The following is a 21,135-nucleotide window of genomic DNA, read 5'->3' as shown; positions in this document are numbered from 1 at the left end:
TTGCTTGTACTTATGGAAGCTGTCATTTCACTTCTAACCAGATCCTAAGTAAGCACTACCCCCCCCCCCCCCCACCCCCCCCCCCGCCCACCACACACACATGCAGAGCACACAGAAAAGTACCCAGAGAGAATGGTTGGGCTACAGAAGACTGTGGTACTTACCAAGTGATGCAGGAACTCCAACGTCATTATTCTTGCTTCTCAACTCTGCCAGAGGACATTCTTCATCTCATTAAGAACACTGTTGTCAGTACCCCTAAAAACCAGAAACCTCTCCCAGCAGATGACAAATCATGATAGTTCTGTGGCAAACTTTCGTGACACTGCTACAAGATTCAAAAAAGCAAATGATGCGATTCCCAAAGGAGGGAATGAACAATGAACACCTTCCATGCTTCCTGATGCCCTTAGCCAATATAACCAGGAAGGCACCCATATGCTCCTTCTGAGGACAATGGCCAAATTTGGTTTTCTTGCCACGATCTTATTTCTGATCAATCATTCCCCACATTTTATACGCTATTCATTATTTAGAAACAAAAGGTTTTGGAGAGTTTTAGGAAAGTGACAGGACAATCAATAAAAGTAATGTTTTTTTCCATTGATGTGACCTACATAATATATTTTTTTTTTAAGTAAGCTCTACACCCAACATGGGGCTTGAACTCATGACCCTGAGAGTTGCATGCTCTACTGACTGCGCCAGCCAGGCACTCCCATAATGATTTTAAAAAGATAACCCTCCAGCACATAAAATATCTGCACTGCACTACAGCATACACGTCCCATGAGTTCCTGTTTTGACAGCTTTTACATCAATTTGAGTTAGATATTTTCTAGAAAAAAATTTTTTTCAGAAGCCAAGTATTCAGAATAGTTGTTTCAAGACTTTTCATGGACTTAATACTGTATCCTTCAGAGCTGTGGCCTGCTATGGTCCATACCCTTCCATTTTGAGTGAATAACAGGAACAACGCATTTATGTTTCTTAACTGTGTCCTGATAAAGGTTCAGCAGTTCCCAGTTACACATTACACTACTTTCACGTGAGAAAATTAGCACAGCCGGATTCATGCAGTCTTTATTAATTTGACAAACACAGGAAAACCTGCAATCTATCAAAATTATATCTCACCAAGAATCTGAAAGGTATTTTAAAAAAGATGTATTCACAGTCTGTCTGAATCATGTACAAAGCAGTGCCTGTAGAAGCAAAAGCGAGAAGACAAACATGTCAACGTTCCCGCTGAAGCCTGCAACCGGCACCTCCAATCCCGCGGTGAACAATCCTGTACTACTTTCTACAGCTGATTGATTTTGAAGCTGCCCTTTTGCAACGATTATTTATTTTCAAAGGAAAACTGCTTCCTGGGAAATCTTTCCTGTTACGCACACCAGGTTCAAGTGCTAACACCACGTTCCAGGGCCCAGGGTGGACCCAGCTACTTCCTGAGGGCACTGTTGCAGGCATCCAAGGCCCTGGTAAACATTCAAAGAAAGGGTTTGTTTCAGCACCAGGCTGATTTTTAATGCACGCATCTGAGGTGTTTCCTGCCAGAGGAGAGGATGGTTCAGATGATGCCATCCAGAGGATTCAGGAGGTGAGCATGACGACACCCTTGTTAGTACACTGCTCAGCAATTTCACTGAAGCCTGTGAAGAGTTGAAACCATTGTTTTTAATCTCCTGTGTTTGGGGGCATTTAAAGAGAAGCAAGAAAATCGTTAAGGATCACTTCTGGTCTCAAACTCATGATGATGATACAGTTTCATCCCAGGGCAAGACCAAATGTCCAGTTTTCAAGTTCCCTTTGCAGAGTCAGCTTTGTGGACAACCCCGGAGGTGAGAATGGTCAGGCCGTTATAGACTATCCAAAAGCAGATAGAGGAAAAGGAGTACTTCATTGAAAGGGTTGGCTTCTGGAAGAATCAAGATCACCTTTATAACATCAATTTTATAAGCCCTCAGTGATGGTAACCATAAGAAGGGGTTACTGACAAGTACCCAATATTTTAGAGAAGTTCAAGATGGCGTGTATCAGGAAACAGGAAACTATAGATGTATTCTGAGGATAGGTCTTACTCATCTTCACATATTTAGACTCGAGCACCATGCCAGGAACATGGAAGACACTGAATAAATGTTTTCATAGTGGCCTCTGAGCTCTTTCTCTTCTAGGGCTAGATCATGAATGGGGCAAATGTGCAAGGCCAGGCCCTGGAGGTCAGGCTTCCTTGAGACGCTGACCCTGGAAGATCTTATGTGGGAGCTTAACCTTTGTCTCATATTCTACAAATTATGACCAGGATGACTATATAGTTTTCTGAGGCCAAGTAAAGACCAAGTACTAAACTAACTGTATGGACACTGGTTATGGAAGAAGGGTTTTTAAAAACAAGAGACACTTTAAAAAGTGAGGATTCAAGAACTCAAAAGTGAAAAGCCCATGCTTCTGTAGCAAAATCAATAAATCATTCACTTATGATTGTTTTCTTTCAAATTGCTTAGAAAGCTTTTTTTTCTAATCAAGAAATTTAATCATTTACAGTGAGAGCGGTGATCCTAGGACCGACCATACACTAACCTCGTGAGAATCAAGAACAGGAAAACACGCTCTTCCTCTTTGAAAAAAGGTCCGTCATCTTCCAAATATGGTTGATATGCCCACAGGCTAGTTTGTAGCAACCTTCTGTATGTACACACTCTTGGTTCCGTAGGCCAGTCAGACCCAGACATTAGTGGTCACTCTTCTTCCTCCTCTTCATTAAGCAGGTTTGCCTGGGCTGATCCTGCTTTGTTTGGCCAGCTCCACAGCCACCCCTGCCCTGTGTGAGGGCACATCCTCGGTGGACTTGCTACTGTTTTCCCTGGTGATAATCTAGTTTTCATGGTGGAAGACTAGCATTTTGACATTTCAAAAACAACTGAATTGACCCTAAGAAGAAAGTTCAAAGTTCTGTATCTGAGATTGGCGATTTAAAGAAAAGAGTTCTATGCTGAGCTGTGGTCCGTCCTGCAGAAAGCAAGATTTATTGCCATCTTTCTACATAGGACAGTGATACAAAGGATGGATTAAATCACACACACACACACACACACACACACACACACACACCCCCCACATACCCTCTTCTGGGATAAAACCTTTCGTGAAAGATACAGTACTTTTGGGACCTTCGCACTAATAACTAGTCTAGATCAGGGCTCCCTCAAGACTGCCTCAAATCATGAACATATTCAGGTGGCTTTGCTGTAGTGGTTCAATCATGTGTCTTTCTAGAAGTTAATACCCACATTGCTATATATGAGGAAAAAGAATCCTGGAAAAAAGGGGCTAAGCAAAGAGATGCGAGAACCTATTTTAAGCCCCACTCTTTCTGTGCATTGACTTGTTTTTCCTGCATTTCTCAACTACCTAATATGAGCCAGTTTTTACTTATAACTCCAGTTATACTCCAACAGCACACTACTGCTAAATTTAGTTTCTTATAAAAAAATATGCTGTGACAGAAAACAACTATTCTAAACTCCAAGGACGGGGTACCTGGGTGGCTCAGTTGGTTGAGCATCCAACTTCAGCTCAGGTCATGATCTCGCGTTCATGGGTTCGAGCCCCGCATCGGGCTCTGTGCTGACAGCTCAGAGCCTGGAGCCTGCTTCGGATTCCGTGTGTGTGTGTGTCTCTCTCTCTGTCCCTCCCCAGCTGGTGCTCTATGTCTCTCAAAAAAATAAAATAAAACATTAAAAAACAAAAACAACCTCCAAAGGGAACTGCAAACTAGATCATATGATAGGCTGGAGAGAAAGCAGGAACAGGAAGAAAAGCTGGCCTTTCTTCAGCCATAGGGGGAGACTAAATGTCTCACAAACGCTTATAATCTGATCACTGTGGCTAAAGGTGGTCAGTGGTAAAAGAAGGGCTATGCCCAGCAAAGCTCCACTTAAAGGTGTCATGTGCCCACAGGCTGATGGCTCCGTTTATGTGCACTGTCCAGCTGAACTGCGCAGGACCTCAACTCCACTGCCCACTTCAAAGGTACAAAGGTACACTGAAATGAAGGAAAGCACAAAACACCCAATGTGAGGTTCCTGAGGAATAACTTGGTTCTCCTCCTTAAGATCTGCCCACGGGACATTAACTCATTTTGTCCCATTGGCTGTTAGTGGTCCCATCTTTTCTCTTCTCGGCATCTGGTTCGCCTCCTGACCCTTGGTTCTCCCGTGGCTCACCGAGCAAAATCATGGCTTTCTCCAAATTCTTACTTTGTACTGATACAACTGACTTTATAATCCACCAGCTTTTGGCTATTGGTTTAAATTCTGACCTAGTGTCAGAGACAATGAATGGGTTGTAGTAAAAAAAAAGAAAAAACAGGACAGGAAGTGCTTCACCAGCCATTTTACTCTTCTTTAATTCTACTGTCTTTGGGCACACATTGTATTTGCTACTGAAGAAATTATGACAGTGAGGCTGACAGCACTGATTCATTAACACATTCTTTGCACCACACAGAGTAAAATCCTAGAATAACCGGATCATCTGCTACCACAACAGAGCTGTCTCATTTGCTGTAGAAGAGAATGCTTATGGGGAGTCAGAGAGAGATGGGAACAATGGAAGCATCCAGGGCAAGTAAACCTACAAGTATGTCTAAAAATAAAGAATTTGGTGGAAAACCCAGAATTCACCTAAGGCTGACAGGAAACCGTTTAGATATAGTTCCATTCTTTCCAGAAATTACTGAATTTGGAACCTGAGGTTAAGACTTTTAGGATAAAGCAAGTAAGTTCAGACTGGCCATGGGAAGAAATACAACCATAGATGAGTTTCAGTGCTTGAAAACAAAAATTTTCAAAATCAACCTACATATCTGACTTGACTCAAGGTGAAAAAAAAAAAAAGTCTTATTTAAAAATGATAAGTCTGCAGCAGAAAGGTTTGAAAGTGAAAGTTAGAGCCCCTTTTCAAAAACCTTTTCGTGTTGCTGCTGGTGCCTGCTCTCCTTACAGTACCTCCTGAAAAGGTTCAGAGTTCAATACAGGTTTATTAGGTTGATCTTCAACATGTAGTTTAAGATGAAGAGTCCTGTTTGGTTTAAACCGTGTCATTTAACTTCTCGGTAATGGGAGTCCTGAGAGTCTGCAGTGTTGGTAAAATCCACCTGTGACCAAGGGTCAAATTGCTGGTGGGAGCAGAGCAACTTCTTGGTCCGTCCCTCCTCCTCATCCTTGTCCCTCAAATCTGGTAGTTTTTGCACCGAGGGACTCAGTCCGTCACGATGACGTGTGTTCAAAACCATTTTCTGTAGACATCTTCTTCCAGTGCCCAATGGTACAGGTGGTCAGGAAGACTTGGAAGGAAGCTGCAAAAGTCCAGCTGGGAATCTTGCCTTTGTTAGATGTGGACACAGTAAAATCATCTTTGTCCTCCCCAGGTTTAATTATAGTCAAAGGAGAAAAATCCATGGGATTCTAATTGCAAATATACTATATATAAAATTGATGGAATGCTAACTGGTCCATAAAGGGCTGTACAAGATAATCTGTGGCAAAGTAGAAAACAAGCCCAAAGGTGATAGAGATCGGAAGAGCTGGCAGAGCTTTCTTGAAAATGGCGAGGAGTAATAATGTAAGGCACAGACCCTGTGGACAAGAGGGGAGAGACACAAACTCAGGCAAAATTAGGAAAGTATTTCATGCAAAAACAACCCAATCACAAGTATTTAGTTCACTGAATATTATCCTTTGAGCTTAAATTTTAGGGCAATTTTTTTCGTTACGTTTGGAAACAACATTTATTTTCCTTTACAATACAGAGTTCATTATGCACACACTTAATTCTAGGTAAGGAATAGAATCTAAAAATAAAACTATTTTTTAAAAATTAAATAATACTCGGGGCGCCTGGGTGGCGCAGTCGGTTAAGCGTCCGACTTCAGCCAGGTCACGATCTCGCGGTCCGGGAGTTCGAGCCCCGCGTCAGGCTCTGGGCTGATGGCTCAGAGCCTGGAGCCTGTTTCCGATTCTGTGTCTCCCTCTCTCTCTGCCCCTCTCCCGTTCATGCTCTGTCTCTCTCTGTCCCAAAAATAAATAAACGTTAAAAAAAAAAAAGAAAAAATTAAATAATACTGAAATTTCTACTTAAAATATTGAGTTGGCTACTGTGAGTTTAGTTTGGCTGACTAAAGTCCTGGAGGCGAGAAGCATCCTTTATGTTGTACGGGGGCAAAGAGATGCTCACAGAATAAACCAATACAAGTTCATGAAGCATATACAAGTTTCTCTATCTGAAAGTAGAGCGTTCCTATGAAGCCTTTTGTAAGCCAAAACAGCATAAAGCGAAGCATATCCCCACTTCCTGAAAGTTCCAATTATGCCACTTTTTTTAATGAAAGACCTTCATTAGTATGATAATAGCCTTTTTGTAAAAGCAAAAATCTTCCTTGGATTTCTTTCTGTTATCGAAAACAGCAAAGTGGTGTAATATGCACCTTCAGAAAGCAGGAGAACACCTGTGTTGCTTTCTTGTAAACACAGAGCAGCCATATAATATTGTCCGTTTTTTTACCCTAACTACTAAGACAATGTCTGAAAACTGAGCATTTCAAGTTTATCCAAAATAAGTCATTTTCCTCTTAAAAGATACAACACATCCAGAAAAGTAAATAAAAATAAAGAAAAATAAAACACATGAAAATTCTAACTGTTTATAATGATCATGATAAACCACAGAGGTCAGCATAAAATAAACTCGTAAGTAATGGCTCTCAAGTCACCTCTCATCTAACTTCATGGACACATTATCAGACATCACATCTTTAGCAAAAATACCAGTAAGAAATACCTTAAGAGTTACTTATAGTTTTGAAAGCGTCGGGGTTCATGTCGTGCTGCTACAAGCAAGACCTATGTGGCATCGTGCACTGTGTTAGCTTTTCTCGCCTCAGACTTGCTGCCCCCGGAATACTGCCTGCTGCAGGTCGTGGCATTAAAGGCAAAACCACCACCAGACTCAGGAACAAAGTGAGGATCAGTACCCCTTTAAGACTGATCTAACACAGCTATTTTCCTACATGTCTACGCTGCCAGGCTTGAAGCAGCTGTTCCCAATCAGAGGTGCTTATCAGAACTTTCCGGGGAATTAAAAAAACCCACACAATTAAAACATTAAATATCTCAGGGCAGGGATGCACAATTTTAATGGGTAATTTTAATGGGTGGCCAGGTGGCAAACTATTTAGTGAGGTTCAGTTAATTTGTTTTTAAAAAGCTCTCCAGGTGAATGGCACACTCAGCCCAGCTAGGGTGAAAACAGATTGCCTTAGGGCCACTTGGGTGGCTCAGTCCATTAAGTGTCCTACTCTTGGTTTCAGCTCAGGTCATGATCTCATGGTCTCATGGTTTTGAGCCCCGCATCGGGCTCTGTGCTGGCAGCGCGGAGCCTTTTTGGGATTCTCTCTCTTCCTCTCTCTCTGCCCCTCTCCCACTTGTGCTGTCTCTGTGTCTCTCAAAATAAATAAATAAACTTTAAAAAACAAAAAATAAAACAGGCTACCTTAAAGGGACAGCATAATCAGAGTTCTGAGGTGAGGATTTCAGACATGTTTTTATTAGTGTATACTTACAATTAATATGGCTACAAAACAGGCTATGGTTGTGTTCCAGTCTCCACTGGCTGTTGCAGAAGCTTTACCAACCAGAACACTGTAGAAAATGAAGTCTCCTAATCCAAGTTTTACTCCCCCTAAAAAGGAAAGATTATGAATATAAATGTTTGTTACTTTTTGCCATCAATTCAAAAGTGTCACTGCCATATTCCATCCTGTATTGAATGAGAAAGCAGTAAAGGACATATAAATTTTGGCTTTAGCTAGGTTTTCTTTCTTTTTTGTTTTCCTCCAATATGAGTTTCAGATTCTGTATGACTTGCTCTGGGGTCTTCAACATTGAGATGCTGTTGTTACATATAACAAGGAACAATAACAGCAGTCATCTATTGACTGCCTGGTTTACACCTGGCACTTGTTCTAACAAATCTTCACAAGAACCCCTATAATTTACTTCATAAAATTCACCCATTGTTCAATTATTGTAAAAGATGTAGAGTTGTCCAACCATCACCACAATCCACATTTCCATCACCCTAGGCCTTAAGCAACACTGATGTCTTCTCTCTCTATAAATTTGGCTTTTCGAGACACTTCATAAAATGGACACGTAACACTATGTAGTCTTTGTGACTGGCTTCTTTCACGTAATGTATTGTCGAGGTTTATCCATGAAATTGCACTTGTCTGCATTTTCTTTTTACTGGTCAGTTTTCCACTGTGTGAATACACTAGTTGATGGACAATGGAACGTTTTCATTTTGGGGCTATTATGAATAATGGTGCTATGAACATCATGCTGTGACCAGGCGTACACATCTTTGTGTGGACATTGTTTTCATTTCCATTGGGTAGATTCTTACAAATGGGATTGCTGGGTTATATGGGAAGTTTATCTTTAGTTTTTTAAGAAACTGCCGAATTGTTTTCCATACTGGCTGCACCAGTTTACATTGCCACCAGCAAGACCTCAGGGTTCCAGTTTCTTTACTTCCTTCACCAACGCTTGATATTGGTAGCCTTTTTGATTATAGCCATTCTGAATAATGGTGTTGAGCAGAGTTTCATGTGTTTATTACCTCTTATATTTCTCCTTTGCTGAAATGTTTATCCAAAGCATGTCCGTATTTTTTAAATGGGTAATCTCCTATTATTGAGTTGTAAGCATTCTACATATATATATCCTTAACACAAGTCTTGAATAGACTCGAAATGTGGTTTGTATAGCTTTTCTCACAGTCTGTGTCTTCTTTTCTTTTTCTTTTTATGTTTATTTATTTGAGAGGAGGAGAGAGAGAATGCCAAGCAGGCTCCACACTATCAGCACAGAGCTTGATGTAGGGCTGGATCCTAGGAACTGTGAGATCATAACTTGAGCCAAAATCAAGGGCTGGATGCTTAACTGACTGATGCCACCCAGGCACCCCTCTTTTCCTTTTCTTAATGGTATCTTTAAAAAAATTTTTTTTTAATAGCAAAATATACAACTTAATGGCATTAAGTAAACTCACACTGTTGTACTACCATCCTCATCATCCATTCACAGAACTCTTTTCATCTTGCAAAACTAAAACTCTGTACGCATTAAACACAAACTCCTCCTCCTTTTCTCCCTCCATTCTCTGGCAACCATCATTCTATTTTCTGTCTCTAAGTTTGACTACTCTAGGTACTTCATATCATACAGTATTTGTCTTTTTGTGACTGGCTTACTTCACTTAGCATAATGTCCTCAAGTTCATCCATGTTATACAGCATGTTACAATGTCCTTCCTTTTTAAGGCTGAATAATATTCCACTGTGTGTATACACATTTATACACTCATCCATCAGTGGACACTTGGATTGCTTCCACCTCATGGCTATTGTGGATAATGCTATGAAATTGGGTGTACAAATATTTCTCCTCTTAATGGTATCTTTTGAATGCAAGTTTTTAATTTTGGTGAAGTCCAATCTATCAATTTTTTCTTCTATGTATCAGTGTTGTATTGAAGAACTCTGCCCAACCCAAGGTCATAAGTTTTTCTCTTTCGTTTTCTTCTAGAAATTTATTTTAACCACTTAACATTTCAGTTTATGATCCATTTTGAGTTCATTTTTGATTGTGGGCATGATGGATGGATAGGGTGAGGCAGGAGTTTCCACTCATTCTTTTGCATGTGGATATCTAATTGTCCCAGAACCACTGGTTGAAAAGATTACATACCCTTTTCCTGCTGAATTATTTTAGCACCTTCGTAAAAAAAATTATTGACCATAAATGTAAGTATTTACATCTAGACTAGCAATTCTGTTCCACTGATTTATATGTCTCTCCTTGTGCCTGAACTGATTACTATGGCTTTAATTTTTTTAAATGTTTATTTATTTTTGAAGGAGAGAGAGTGATCATGAGCAGAGAAAAGGCAGAGAGAGGGGGACAGAGGATCCGAAGCAGGCTCTGTGCTGTCAGCAGAGAGCCAGATGCGGACTTGAACTCATGAACCATGAGACCATGACCTGAGCTGAAGTTGAACACTTACCTGACTGAACCACCCAGGTACCAAATTACTATGGTGTTACAGTAAGTTCTGAAATCACATAGTATAAATCCACCAATTTGTCCTTCTCTTTCAAAATTGTTTTGGGTATTCAAAATTCTTTACATTCCCATTTTTTTTGAAATGTAGCTTGTAGACATTGACACGCTGATCCTAAAACTTACAAGAAATGCAAAGGCTATAGGTTTTCTGTTATCCAACATTTTTTCCCTTCAAGTTCTTTTCAAAAAAATATACAACTAAGTAAAGGCTAGGGACGCCTGAGTGCCTCAGTCGGTTAAGCATCTGACTTTGGCTCAGGTGATGATCTCATGGTTCAATGGTTCAAGCCCCACGTTGGGCTCTGTGCTGACAGCTCAGAGCCTGGAGCCTGTTTCAGATTCTGTATCTCCCTCTGTCTCTGCCCCTCTCCCATTCATGCTCTGTCTCTCAAAAGTAAATAAAACGTTAAAAAAAAAAAGTAAAGGCTAAAATATGGATTCAAAAGATATGTTTTAACTTGGGATCCATTATTCATCCATAAAGCTTTAAAAGTGGCTTTCATTTTTCTGTTAAGTAACCATTCCCAACTGAAGTTTGACCCTGGTTTTAACGTTCAGTTGCCTGGGTTAGACAAACCACTTCCAGGGGAGAGAGGCAGAGGGCCCTGAGAAGTATAGTGTGTTCCACATGTGGGTGAGAAATAAGCAGAGGGCTGGTTAATAAGATATTACAGAGAAACCAGTGCTCTTGAGTTGTGGGAGCCAGAGTGAAGTCTTCCTTAGTGGAAAAGATAAACATATGACCCATGAAATCCAATGCTATGAATTACTGGGTCAGCTACCCTTTAACTTGCTAACCTTCCCAGACTGATGAATATACACACCAGTTTCACATGTACAGAAGAGGCCAGTGCTACTATTTAAGTACTTGTATGATCCAGAGCAAGTTGATTAACTTCTTTTAATCCTCAAATTCCTCAGCTCTAAGATGGGGATTATGAGCTATTACATAGGGCTGTTATCAAGAATTAAAAATTAGTGGCACCTGGGTGACTCAGTCAGTTAAGTGTCTGACCTCAGCTCAGGTCACAATCTCACAGTTTGTGGTTTTGAGCCCCGTGTCAGGCTCTGTGCTGACAGCTCAGAACCTGGGGCCTGCTTCGGATTCTGTGTCTACCTCGCTCTCTGTTTCCCCCCTGCTTGTGCTCTGTCTCCCTCTCTCAAACATAAATAAACAAAAAGAAAAAAAAGGCCGGGGTGGGGATGCTTAGGTGGCTCAGTCGGTTAAGCATCTGACTTAGGCTCAGGTCATGATCTCATGGCTCGTGAGTTCAAGCCCCATACTGGGCTCTGTGCTGACAGTTCAGAGCCTGGAGCCTGCTTTGGATTCTGTGTCCATGTCCCCATTTCCCTCCCTCTCTCTCTCTCTGTCTCTCTGCCCCTCTCCTGCTCACGTTCTCTCTCTCAAAAATAAATAAACATTTAAAAAAATGAGTTAAAAAATAATACAGGAAACGTTCTTGGCACATATAAAGGCTAAAATATATAATAGCCTTAGAAAGACTTAGATTTCAATTTCAAATGTTAAATGCTATAAGAAACTAAAACTAAGTTCTTCAGAAAAAAAATGTTACAGAAATGAGATTTTTAAAATAATGCAGGGAAAAAATTTTGCAGTTATCTGAAAACAAATATGTATTTAGAATATTCAAAGAATCATTACAACTCAATAAAGAGGCAAATAAAAATGGTCAAAGAATCTGAATATAGTTCTCCAAAGAAAAGATAAAAATGGCCAATAAGCACACAAAAAATTACTCGATATCATTAGCCATTAGGGAAATGCAACTGAAAACCATAATGAGACACCACTTTATACCTACTCTAGATTATAATCAAAAAGATAGTAAGTGTTGGTGAGGATGTGGAAAAATTGGGGCATTCACACACTGCTGGTGGGAATGTAAAATAGTATGGCTGCTTTGGAAAACAGTCTGGCAGTTTCTCAAAAGGTAAAATACAGAGTTACCATAGGACCCAGCAATTCTACTCCTGGGTATATACCCAAGAGAAATAAAAACATGTCCACACAAGAACTGGTACATGAATGTTCATAGCAACATTATGCATAACAGCCCCAAATGGAAACAACTCAGATGTCTATTACCTGATGAATGGATAATAAATGTGGTATATACATAAAATGTAATATTATTTGGCTACAAAAATAAATGAAGTACTGACACTACAACACAGATGAACTTTGAAAACATTGGCCTAAGTGAAAGAAACTAGTACAAAGGATAATATAGTGTAGGATTCCATTTATATGAAATGTCCAGGATGGGCAAATCTAAGATAGTATATTTATTGGTGTAGGGGGGACATGGGAGCTAATGAGTATAGACTTGCTTTCTGAGATGATGAAAATGTTCTAAAATTCACTTGTAGTGATGGTTGCACAGCTCTGTGAATACAGTAAAAATCACTGCATTGTGTACTTTAAGTGGGGGGGGATGGGAGGGACTGGAGAGCTGGACAGCTGAGGATTGTGGGATTTCTTTTGGAAGTAATGAGACTGTTTTAAAATTAACCGTGGAGTGTCTGGCTGGCTCACTTGGTAGAGCATGCAACTCCTGATGTTGGGCTTGTGAGTTCGAGCCCCATGTCAGGTACAGAGATTACTCAAAAATAAAGTCTTAAAAAAAAAAAACAACCTGCCTATAATGTATTATTTTACCTTTTTACTACTAAAATCTCTTCTTCTACTTGAATAGTAAAATTCCTCTCCCTCACTTCCCCTGAGGTTACAGAAAAGAATCTGTAGACTCAAATTTCCACTCCTGAAAACAACAGGCTAATTTTACTACGTTGATAAATTTTAAGTCTACTGATTAGTAGTACACTTAGGATGAGCCTGCTACTGGCATGATGTTTGAGGGAAGTATATTCTGAAATTCACTAAAAGGAAGACCAACAGCCTTCACATGGGATAAATATATTTTAGGGGTGCCTGGAGCCTGCTTCAGATTCTGTGTCTCCTTCTCTCTCTCTGCCCCTCCCCCACCCATGCTGTCTCTCTCCGTTTCTCAAAAATAAATAAATGTTTAAAAAAATTTTTTTTTAATATTTTACATTTCTAATTAAAAAACTCTTCAGTTTTCGATTAAATGCTGATTTTAAAAGGTTGTTCAGAGATGGTTACGTTATCGGATGCTAAGATGATGAAAGAATGTCAATTATTAGTTTATAGTGGTCCCAGATAAAGAAAATATCATTCTGAAGTTAGGAGGGGCAATACTTGGGTTTTCCTTAAAAAAAAAAAAAAAAAGTAGAGAAAAAGAGAACATGAGAGATGATCAGGAGAGAGCACTCAAGTTGCAAGGTCAGTCATGAAAGACTGCTATATACTCAACAGCTGTATTACTTCTTTCTTTTGGCTGTAGGCACCTTTGAGAAAAGAGAAAAGAAGATGCAACCTCATTATGGTGGTAACTTTGCAGGCAGAGAATATATCAGCAAAGGCAAGCTTAAGCCTGGCTGTAAGACAAGGCAACTGTGTCTAGTTTCCCTGGAGTGTGAAAGTCACAGACTGTAGCGGACTCTAACATCTGGAAAACTCAGCCAAGCACCAAAGCTAAGTATGTGCCAAGTTCTGACCCAGTTAAAAGACTAAACCTGAGCTGGCTGTATGTAAGAAGTGTTCTACTGAAGCTCAAGGATAATGTCAAGATCATAACAATTAGTGATTAGTGAGTAAAGAAGCTAAGAAATTTAGGTGTTTGTTTCTTTAAAAGTACTTAATATTTTCACTGTAATGTTGTAATCAAGAGTTTCACTTTTCTGGGGAAAAAAACCCACAGAGAATAATTTAGTTGGAAAATGTGCTAATCTCTTAATAAATCACATCTCTAAGACTGAAGAGACGACTGAGCCCTAACCAGGGGCGGGGAGGGGCTCTACTGGCTGATAATGTTCCCAAGAAACCCCAACTGCTAACCAAAGTCTAAGTGACAACATATCTTAGACACTGAACAAATGCTTGCATTTCTCCCAATAACCAAAATCCTTTTGTCTTTAAAATTAATAAAGTACAGTGCTTGCCAGCAAAGGGAATAATGATGTAAAAGGTTGAAACATTCAAACTCACAGGTCTCTACACAGCAAAGAGGAAATATACTAATGAAATTTTTGTACATAAATATTGTAGTCATGAGTCTTACTGGAATACTAATTTCCAAAAAATCTTTTACCTTTTAAAACAAATGCCAAAGTTCAGGCTGTAAAAGGCCATTTCCAAAAATCTGAGGGGCAGAATTTGGCCCATTAACAAATGTAACTATGAGAAAAGCAATAACTATTAATATTTCCCACTAAATGCTATACTCTGTTATTCAGAATTAGACTGTACCACTCTTGATCCATTTTATTTTTGAGGAGTTTGGTAATGTAGCACCTAAAGGAACTCATGACTTTTCAACATAGAGTAACACACATACTTTCTTCTGGGTCCTCACTGGCTAGGATGCTGCTGGAAAGTTCCTGCACAGCAGCTCGTGACTCAGTCGTGGAGTGATGAGGCCCTAGGCGGTTGTCCCTCTGGGCTTCCCACTCTTCACTGAAGCCACCATCATCGCTCTCTGTCACAGGGTCTTGGGACTCACCTTCTGTGCCTTCAAGAGAAAGTGGAAATTACAGCTCTGTAATACTTAGAAAAAAATGTTAATACCTTTAAGAAAACTACACGGAAACAGTAACTACCCGACTGTCACTGCAACTAGGTTAGCTGGCTCCTAAACCACAAATCACAAGCTCTAAAAGTACCTGGAGGTTGCCTACCCGATAGTCATTTCTCTCCTTGTTTCCTGAGGGCAGAGTCCCGATTTGTTTGGGTTTCCACCTATCCTGCACATGACTCTTCCTAATGACAGTTCTAAAGCTGAGGCTGGTACTAGCCAATGTGTGTTGAGGCCAAGTCTGCTCTGAATTTGGGGGGAAGTTTTTCTCACTGAGACTCAAGGAAGAAACAAACAGCCCCTTTCCAACCCTGGATGAGGTCTTATCTGGATAAAATGCCTGGAAGTGCAGTTGCCATCTTCTGACCATGAGAAGCAGTAGACTGAGGACCAAGATTGTATCTAAAGATGACGGAACCAGAAGAAGGAAAGAACCTGGGCCCTTGATGATATCAACGAACCATAAAATTCCCCAACCCCACAAATGCCTACACCTTAGGACTCAACTCTAAGTTAACACAAGAGAGAACATAACTCTTCTTTGTTTAAAGCAACAAAGATCTGATCTCGGCTGCCCAAAGCTTCCTAAATGATGGCGCTCACCAGTGGCTTCAGTGACCAGGATAAAAAGCATACCATTATGGGAGGTGGGGTGAGGTAGGAAAGTGGGGGTGAATTTTTTTTATGGGCCAGTCATTTTGTTACGATGATCAATCTTACTGAAAACTGTGAGCATAACATGAAAGTCCTGAGAAACTTCCATACATTAAAAATAATTAAAATACATGTGAAGTTGATAATACCTTTTCTCTCCTTTATTATTATTTCTAATAAAGGTAAAACATGCTCATAGCAGAGGGAGGTTTACCATGAACAAGTAAAGCTTGCATCCTTCAGGCCTCTCAATTGCATGGAATTCTGGGAGGGGCCAGAGCAATTCTGTATTTGTAATTTGTATTCTTTTTCTTAACCAGGTCTTCACAAAACCTGAATCTTCTATGGTTTGGAGTTTACAGAATCATATAAACATAAGCTAAACATAAGCTTTATAAATAAAAACTGCACTGCCTGCTCTGCCCCATCCCTCCTCACTCCTACTTCCAAACCTTCAGACATCCCTCTTGGGAGCCCTGTGTCTTTTTGTTCCAATGTAACTTCTAGTTCTTCTAACACAGTGGTTTTTAGCGAGGGGGTAGCACCTCCCTTCCAGGGGGTGTTTGAAGAACCAGGATGGAGGCCTTTTGGTTACTGCAACACCTCAAAGCCACTATTAGCATTTAGTGAGTGGGGGACCAGGAATGTTAAATATCCTGCAGTGAGGGGAAGTCCCACACAATGAAGAATTGCCCACCCAAAATACCACAGCACTCCCGCTGAGGAGCTCTGAAGTTCAGCCAGGTCCTTCTAACTACAAGGCCTCTCCCCATGTCTCCTCTTCTAGAAAGTTCTTCAAATCTTCAGCTGGTTCATCACCTACTGTCACTTCCTCAGGGAAGCCTTCCTGATTTTCCAGAGTAAAGGAAATTCCTCTTCTATAAACTTTCATACCAACTTATACATCTCCTTTGTAGGCTGATCACAAGTGTACGAATTATTTGTGGAATTCGTTGTTGAACATCTGTATCTCTCCAAATAGGTTAGAAGCTCCACAGGGACAAGGTATCTTGTTCAGGGCTGTACCCCAGTGCCCAGAAAAATACCAGGCACACAGGAGCTCAATCACTATTTGTTAGAAGAATAAAATCTTGATGTACCAAAACCACATTCATACTCACATATATAACTCATAGATAACAATCTTTTAATTTTCTTTAGTTTCACACAGGTTAACATAATAACTGGCCTTGTAACAACTGTTTCCAACGTATTTCCTACTTCTCTACCTGGACTGCTGTGGGGTTCTCAGGGGACAGTGCCCTCCTTGCAGCACCAACTCGGCAGATCTCCTGGCTCCATAAAACCCCAACTTCCCTTTTCCTGACAAACAGTAACTCGATTAAGGCCCTTTTTTCTTCTCTCACCAATCTTTACTCTGCCTGTTTTTCAGCTTCCTCATGAGGTTAGCTCTTTTTGTTTTAAAAATAACTTTCCTTTCTTCTTGACTATTTATGGTGTGCTATTATTCCAGTTCTCTCCACCAACTCCTACCTTATGTTCTCCTTAACATCTTCGGTAGTACCCACAGAGGCCTTTTGATCTCCCACCCTGGATCATTACTTTTATTCTCCTCCAGAAAGTCCTGTCCACCTGGAATATTTTATCTTCTTGGTATAAACATGATTGCATCTCAAGTCAAATTATACTTAAATTACCCTGGCCATATCAGATAAGAGGCTCTCATTTTTACAGGTTTCGAAACCAAGATTATTTTTCCTTTTTTAAATCACAGCCTCAATTTGAACCTTTCCATACTGGTATTAAGGGCACTGAATGGCAGAAGTTCTTCACCTAGGGTGCCTTGGGTGTGCAGTTGGGTTTAGAGTGTCTGAACTCCTTAAATATTTATCTGTATTTACTGGATATTACCACAGCTTTCAGGAGGTGCTCAAGAGTCCATGACCAAAGACAGAGGTTAAAATCATTGCTTCTTAGCTCACTGTCAGCCAATATAACACGACAATGACCCAGAAAAAACAGGAAATTACCAAATAAAAGTCACCTACTTTGTGCATTACAATTGGAGTTTTTGGATACCTTCCTTTGGGCTTCTGGGTCTCCTTCTGCCATATTCACCAACCACACCATTGTTGCTGTTGGGAAAGATAAAAGTCCAGATAAGAACTTTAAACACAGAAAGTATGTGACTAGAGAACAGGCCATTATCTTCCTACACAAATCACCAATCTTCTTAATGTTGCCTTAAGTATCGTTAACAATCAGAAATAAATGCAGATTAAAAACCATAAAAGGTTTTCTTTGATTTGGGCAGATTAAAGAAAAAATCCTAAAACTGAGCATTTACTCTAGCTTCCCAACTGCAGCTGCTATTGTAAAACAGTTCCTCATTATTTCCAGTCCCTGCAAAGTAACCAGAGAGAAAACTGTTCAGGCCAGTCAGACTCAAGCTGGACTAGCTGAATTTCCTAAAACAGTGTGAAATCACTGATGAAAATTACTTATTGGAACTAAATCAGAGAACAAACCAGGGCTCACAAAAGCATCAGATGATCATGATGATTCTAAGGATGACTGAATAAGTTTCTTTCACATTATGCCTCACTTCTGGATTTTCAATAATGCTAAACTACATGATATACAAGTATTAAAAAAAGGTTAAAAGCAACAAACATAAAGGGGATAGTCAACTGGCTTATTCTATGTCCCTTCCATAAAAATAACATATATATCTATATAGATCTAGGTATATACACACATCTCTGTCACATTTTAGTTAAAGGACAACATGAATACTTTTAAAATGGTGCTTCTCCTATATTGCAGGTGGGTTAAAAAAAATGGTATAGCTCCTATATAGCTCCTGTTGAAAGAGAATTTGGTAACCTCTAATAAAACTGTATGTGCCAAAAAAAAATGAAATCTTGCCAGTTGCAACATGGACGAACCTAGATGTTTATGCTACTACACTAAAATAAATGAATAAACAAAACAAAACAGAAGCAAATCCATAAATACAGAGAACAAACTGGTGGTTGCCAGAGGGGAGGGTGGACGGGGGATGGGCAAAACAGGTGAAGGGTATTAAGAGGTACAAACTTTGAGTCATAAAATAAGTCATATGGATGTGAAGTACAGCATAGGGAATAAGTCAGTAATATAAGAACTTTGTAAGGTGACAGATGGTAACTATACTTACCACTGTGAGCATTTCATAATGTGCATAAATGCTGAATCACATCTGAAACTACTATAATATTGTATGTCAACTATACTTCAATTAAAAAAAAAAACTACCTGTGCATTAACCCTTTTATTCAGGAATACCACTTTTGGGAAATATCCCCAAAATACACTAACAATAATACAAAAATACTTATAAACATGTGCATATAGGGCTATAGCAGAAACCAAATGCTAGCAGCAACCTGAGTCTAATCTATGGTCACAGTAAGCAATTTTAAATAAGACACTTGGCATCTATGAATTTCTGGCTTGTTACCACTGATTTTATAATTATATCCATGTTCCTAATACCCTTAGGCTTTCTGAATAACTTATGAAACAAATACACAACCAAAGAAGCTGAAAATTCTTTTTTTTTAACTTTTTTAATGTTTGTTTGTTTATTTTATTTATTTATTTATTTTAAGATTTATTTTTGAGAGAAACAGAGACACAATGCGAGTGAGTTAGGGGCAGAGAGAGAGGGAGACACAGAATCTGAAGCAGGCTCCAGGCTCGGAGCTGTCAGCACAGAGCCCGACGGCGGGCTCGAACTCATGAGCTGAGCCAAACTCATGACCTGAGCCAAAGTCGGACACTCAACCGACTGAGCCACCTGTTTAATAAACAGGTGTCCCTGTTTATTTATTTTTGAGAGACAGACACAGAGCATGAGCAGGGGAGGGGCAGAGAGAGAGAGGGAGACACAGAATCCAAAGCAGGCCCAAGGCCCCAAGGTGTCAGCACAGAGCCCGATGCAGGGCTCAAACCCACAAGCCAGGAGATCATGACCTGAGCCAAAGTCGGATGCTCAACCGACTGAGCCACCCAGGTGCCCCTAGAAGCTGAAAATTCTATAACAGCTACACTTTCTTGTTTACTGAGGCTTCAGGATTTTAAGGTCAAACAAGTTTCATTATATGATAACCCAACTAAGTGGTCAAAGTCAACATAATTCAGGTATGCAATACACTCTTAAATTCAAACCCAAAGAAGAGAAACTCTGTATAAGGCTTATGAATTTCTGTAGCCTTCTTGGCAATGAAGGTAGCAAGTATTTATTTGATTTTCTCAATTCAAGTATGAAAAAATATAACAACAAACTCTTTTGTTTTAACATTTAATAGTACCATGGAGGGGCGCCTGGGTGACTCAATTAAGCATCCAACTTCGGCTCAGGTCATGATCTCGCGGTTTGTGAGATCAAGCCCCACATTGCGCTCTGTGCTAACAGCTTGGAGCTGGAGCCAGCTTTGGATCCTGTATCTCCCTCTCTCTCTGCCCCTCTCCCACTCGCACTGTCTCTCTCTCTCAAAAAATAAACAAACATTAAAAAAAAATTAATAGTACTATGGAAATCAGGCGTCAGCAAACTTTTTCTATAAAGAGCCAAATAATAAATGTTTTGGGCTTATGGGTCACATCTAGTCTCTGTCACATACTCTTCTCTTTTCTTTTCTTTTTTATTAAAACTGTAAAAACCACTCTTGGCATACAGGCTGTACAAAAACAGGTTGTGGGCCAGATTTGGCTACAGGTAGTAATTTGCTAACCACTGATGTAACTTATCATGAACAGAATATGTAGTTGTTGAATGAATTAATATTACTAAAATAATATCTAAAAACCCACTTCTGAATCTTTTAACACCAAACATCTCAGATTAGAAAAATATGCAATTTTAAAAATTAACATAATCTAAACTCCCCCAAACTGATATGAAATCAAAGAAATGCTTTGAATGAAATGATCTACCCTCAAGGAACTATTAGCCTCAGTTTTTGATAAGCTACCAGAGTAGACCACCTCTACTAGGGAAGAATGATTTAGTTCCAAAGCCAGGTGTACATTTTTCCTGTCAGAATGATGGAAACAGAAAACAAAAAAATGCTGCTCACATTTTGTGAGGATAAGATGCTTTTGCAAACCAAATATCATTAACTGGGGAAGAGTATAGAAATGCAAAAAAGGATTGCTTTTTTTAAAATTATTTTCTTAATGTTTTTTATTTTGGGGCGGGAGGGACAGAGAGAAAGGGAGACAGAGAATCCCAAGCAGCTTCCAAGCTGCCAGTGCAGCCTGAGATTGATGTAGCACTCGATCTCACAAACCGTGAGATCATGACTTGAGCCAAAATCAAGAGTCAGATGCTTAACCAACTGAGCCACCCAAGCAGCCCCAAAGGACAGCATTTTTAAAGAGCAAATAGTAGGGGAGCCTGAATGGTTCAACTGGTTAACTCAGGTCATGATCTCACGGTCTGTGGGTTTGAGCCTGCATCAGGCCCTGGGCTGACAGCTTGAAGCCTGGATCCTGCTTCAGATTCTGTGTCTCCCTCTCTGACCCTCCTTCACTCATACTCTAATATAAAACAACAAATATTAAAAAAAAAAAAAAAAAAAAAAAGAAGCCCTCTTAAACTCAGT

The 21,135-nt window shown here is 39.8% G+C and overlaps 1 protein-coding gene and 1 long non-coding RNA gene across 4 annotated transcripts in view; one reads left to right on the top strand and one right to left on the bottom strand.

Annotated features, from left to right (window-relative positions):
* Positions 1 to 1,068: 1,068 nt before the first annotated feature.
* PSEN1 (presenilin 1) overlaps positions 1,069 to 21,135 on the bottom strand; it is a 74,362-nt gene continuing 54,295 nt past the window's right edge. For all 3 annotated transcript variants that reach the window (XM_015071685.3, XM_015071686.3, XM_027066095.2), the window contains 4 exons: positions 17,533 to 17,619; positions 14,633 to 14,806; positions 7,628 to 7,746; positions 1,069 to 5,645 (listed from right to left, as the gene is read on the bottom strand). In XM_015071685.3, coding sequence (XP_014927171.2) covers positions 5,490 to 5,645; positions 7,628 to 7,746; positions 14,633 to 14,806; positions 17,533 to 17,619 — 536 coding nt within the window. In that variant the 3' untranslated portion in view covers positions 1,069 to 5,489. The remainder of the gene's footprint in view (positions 5,646 to 7,627; positions 7,747 to 14,632; positions 14,807 to 17,532; positions 17,620 to 21,135) is intronic.
* LOC113601375 (uncharacterized) lies at positions 2,551 to 14,638 on the top strand. The gene is made up of 3 exons (XR_003422610.2): positions 2,551 to 2,635; positions 9,989 to 10,151; positions 13,580 to 14,638. It is a non-coding gene; the product is annotated as an uncharacterized LOC113601375 (long non-coding RNA).

Source organism: Acinonyx jubatus, chromosome B3 (assembly GCF_027475565.1).
Source record: "Acinonyx jubatus isolate Ajub_Pintada_27869175 chromosome B3, VMU_Ajub_asm_v1.0, whole genome shotgun sequence".
Taxonomy (NCBI): domain Eukaryota; kingdom Metazoa; phylum Chordata; class Mammalia; order Carnivora; family Felidae; genus Acinonyx; species Acinonyx jubatus.
This window is presented reverse-complemented; position numbering and strand designations above follow the sequence as displayed.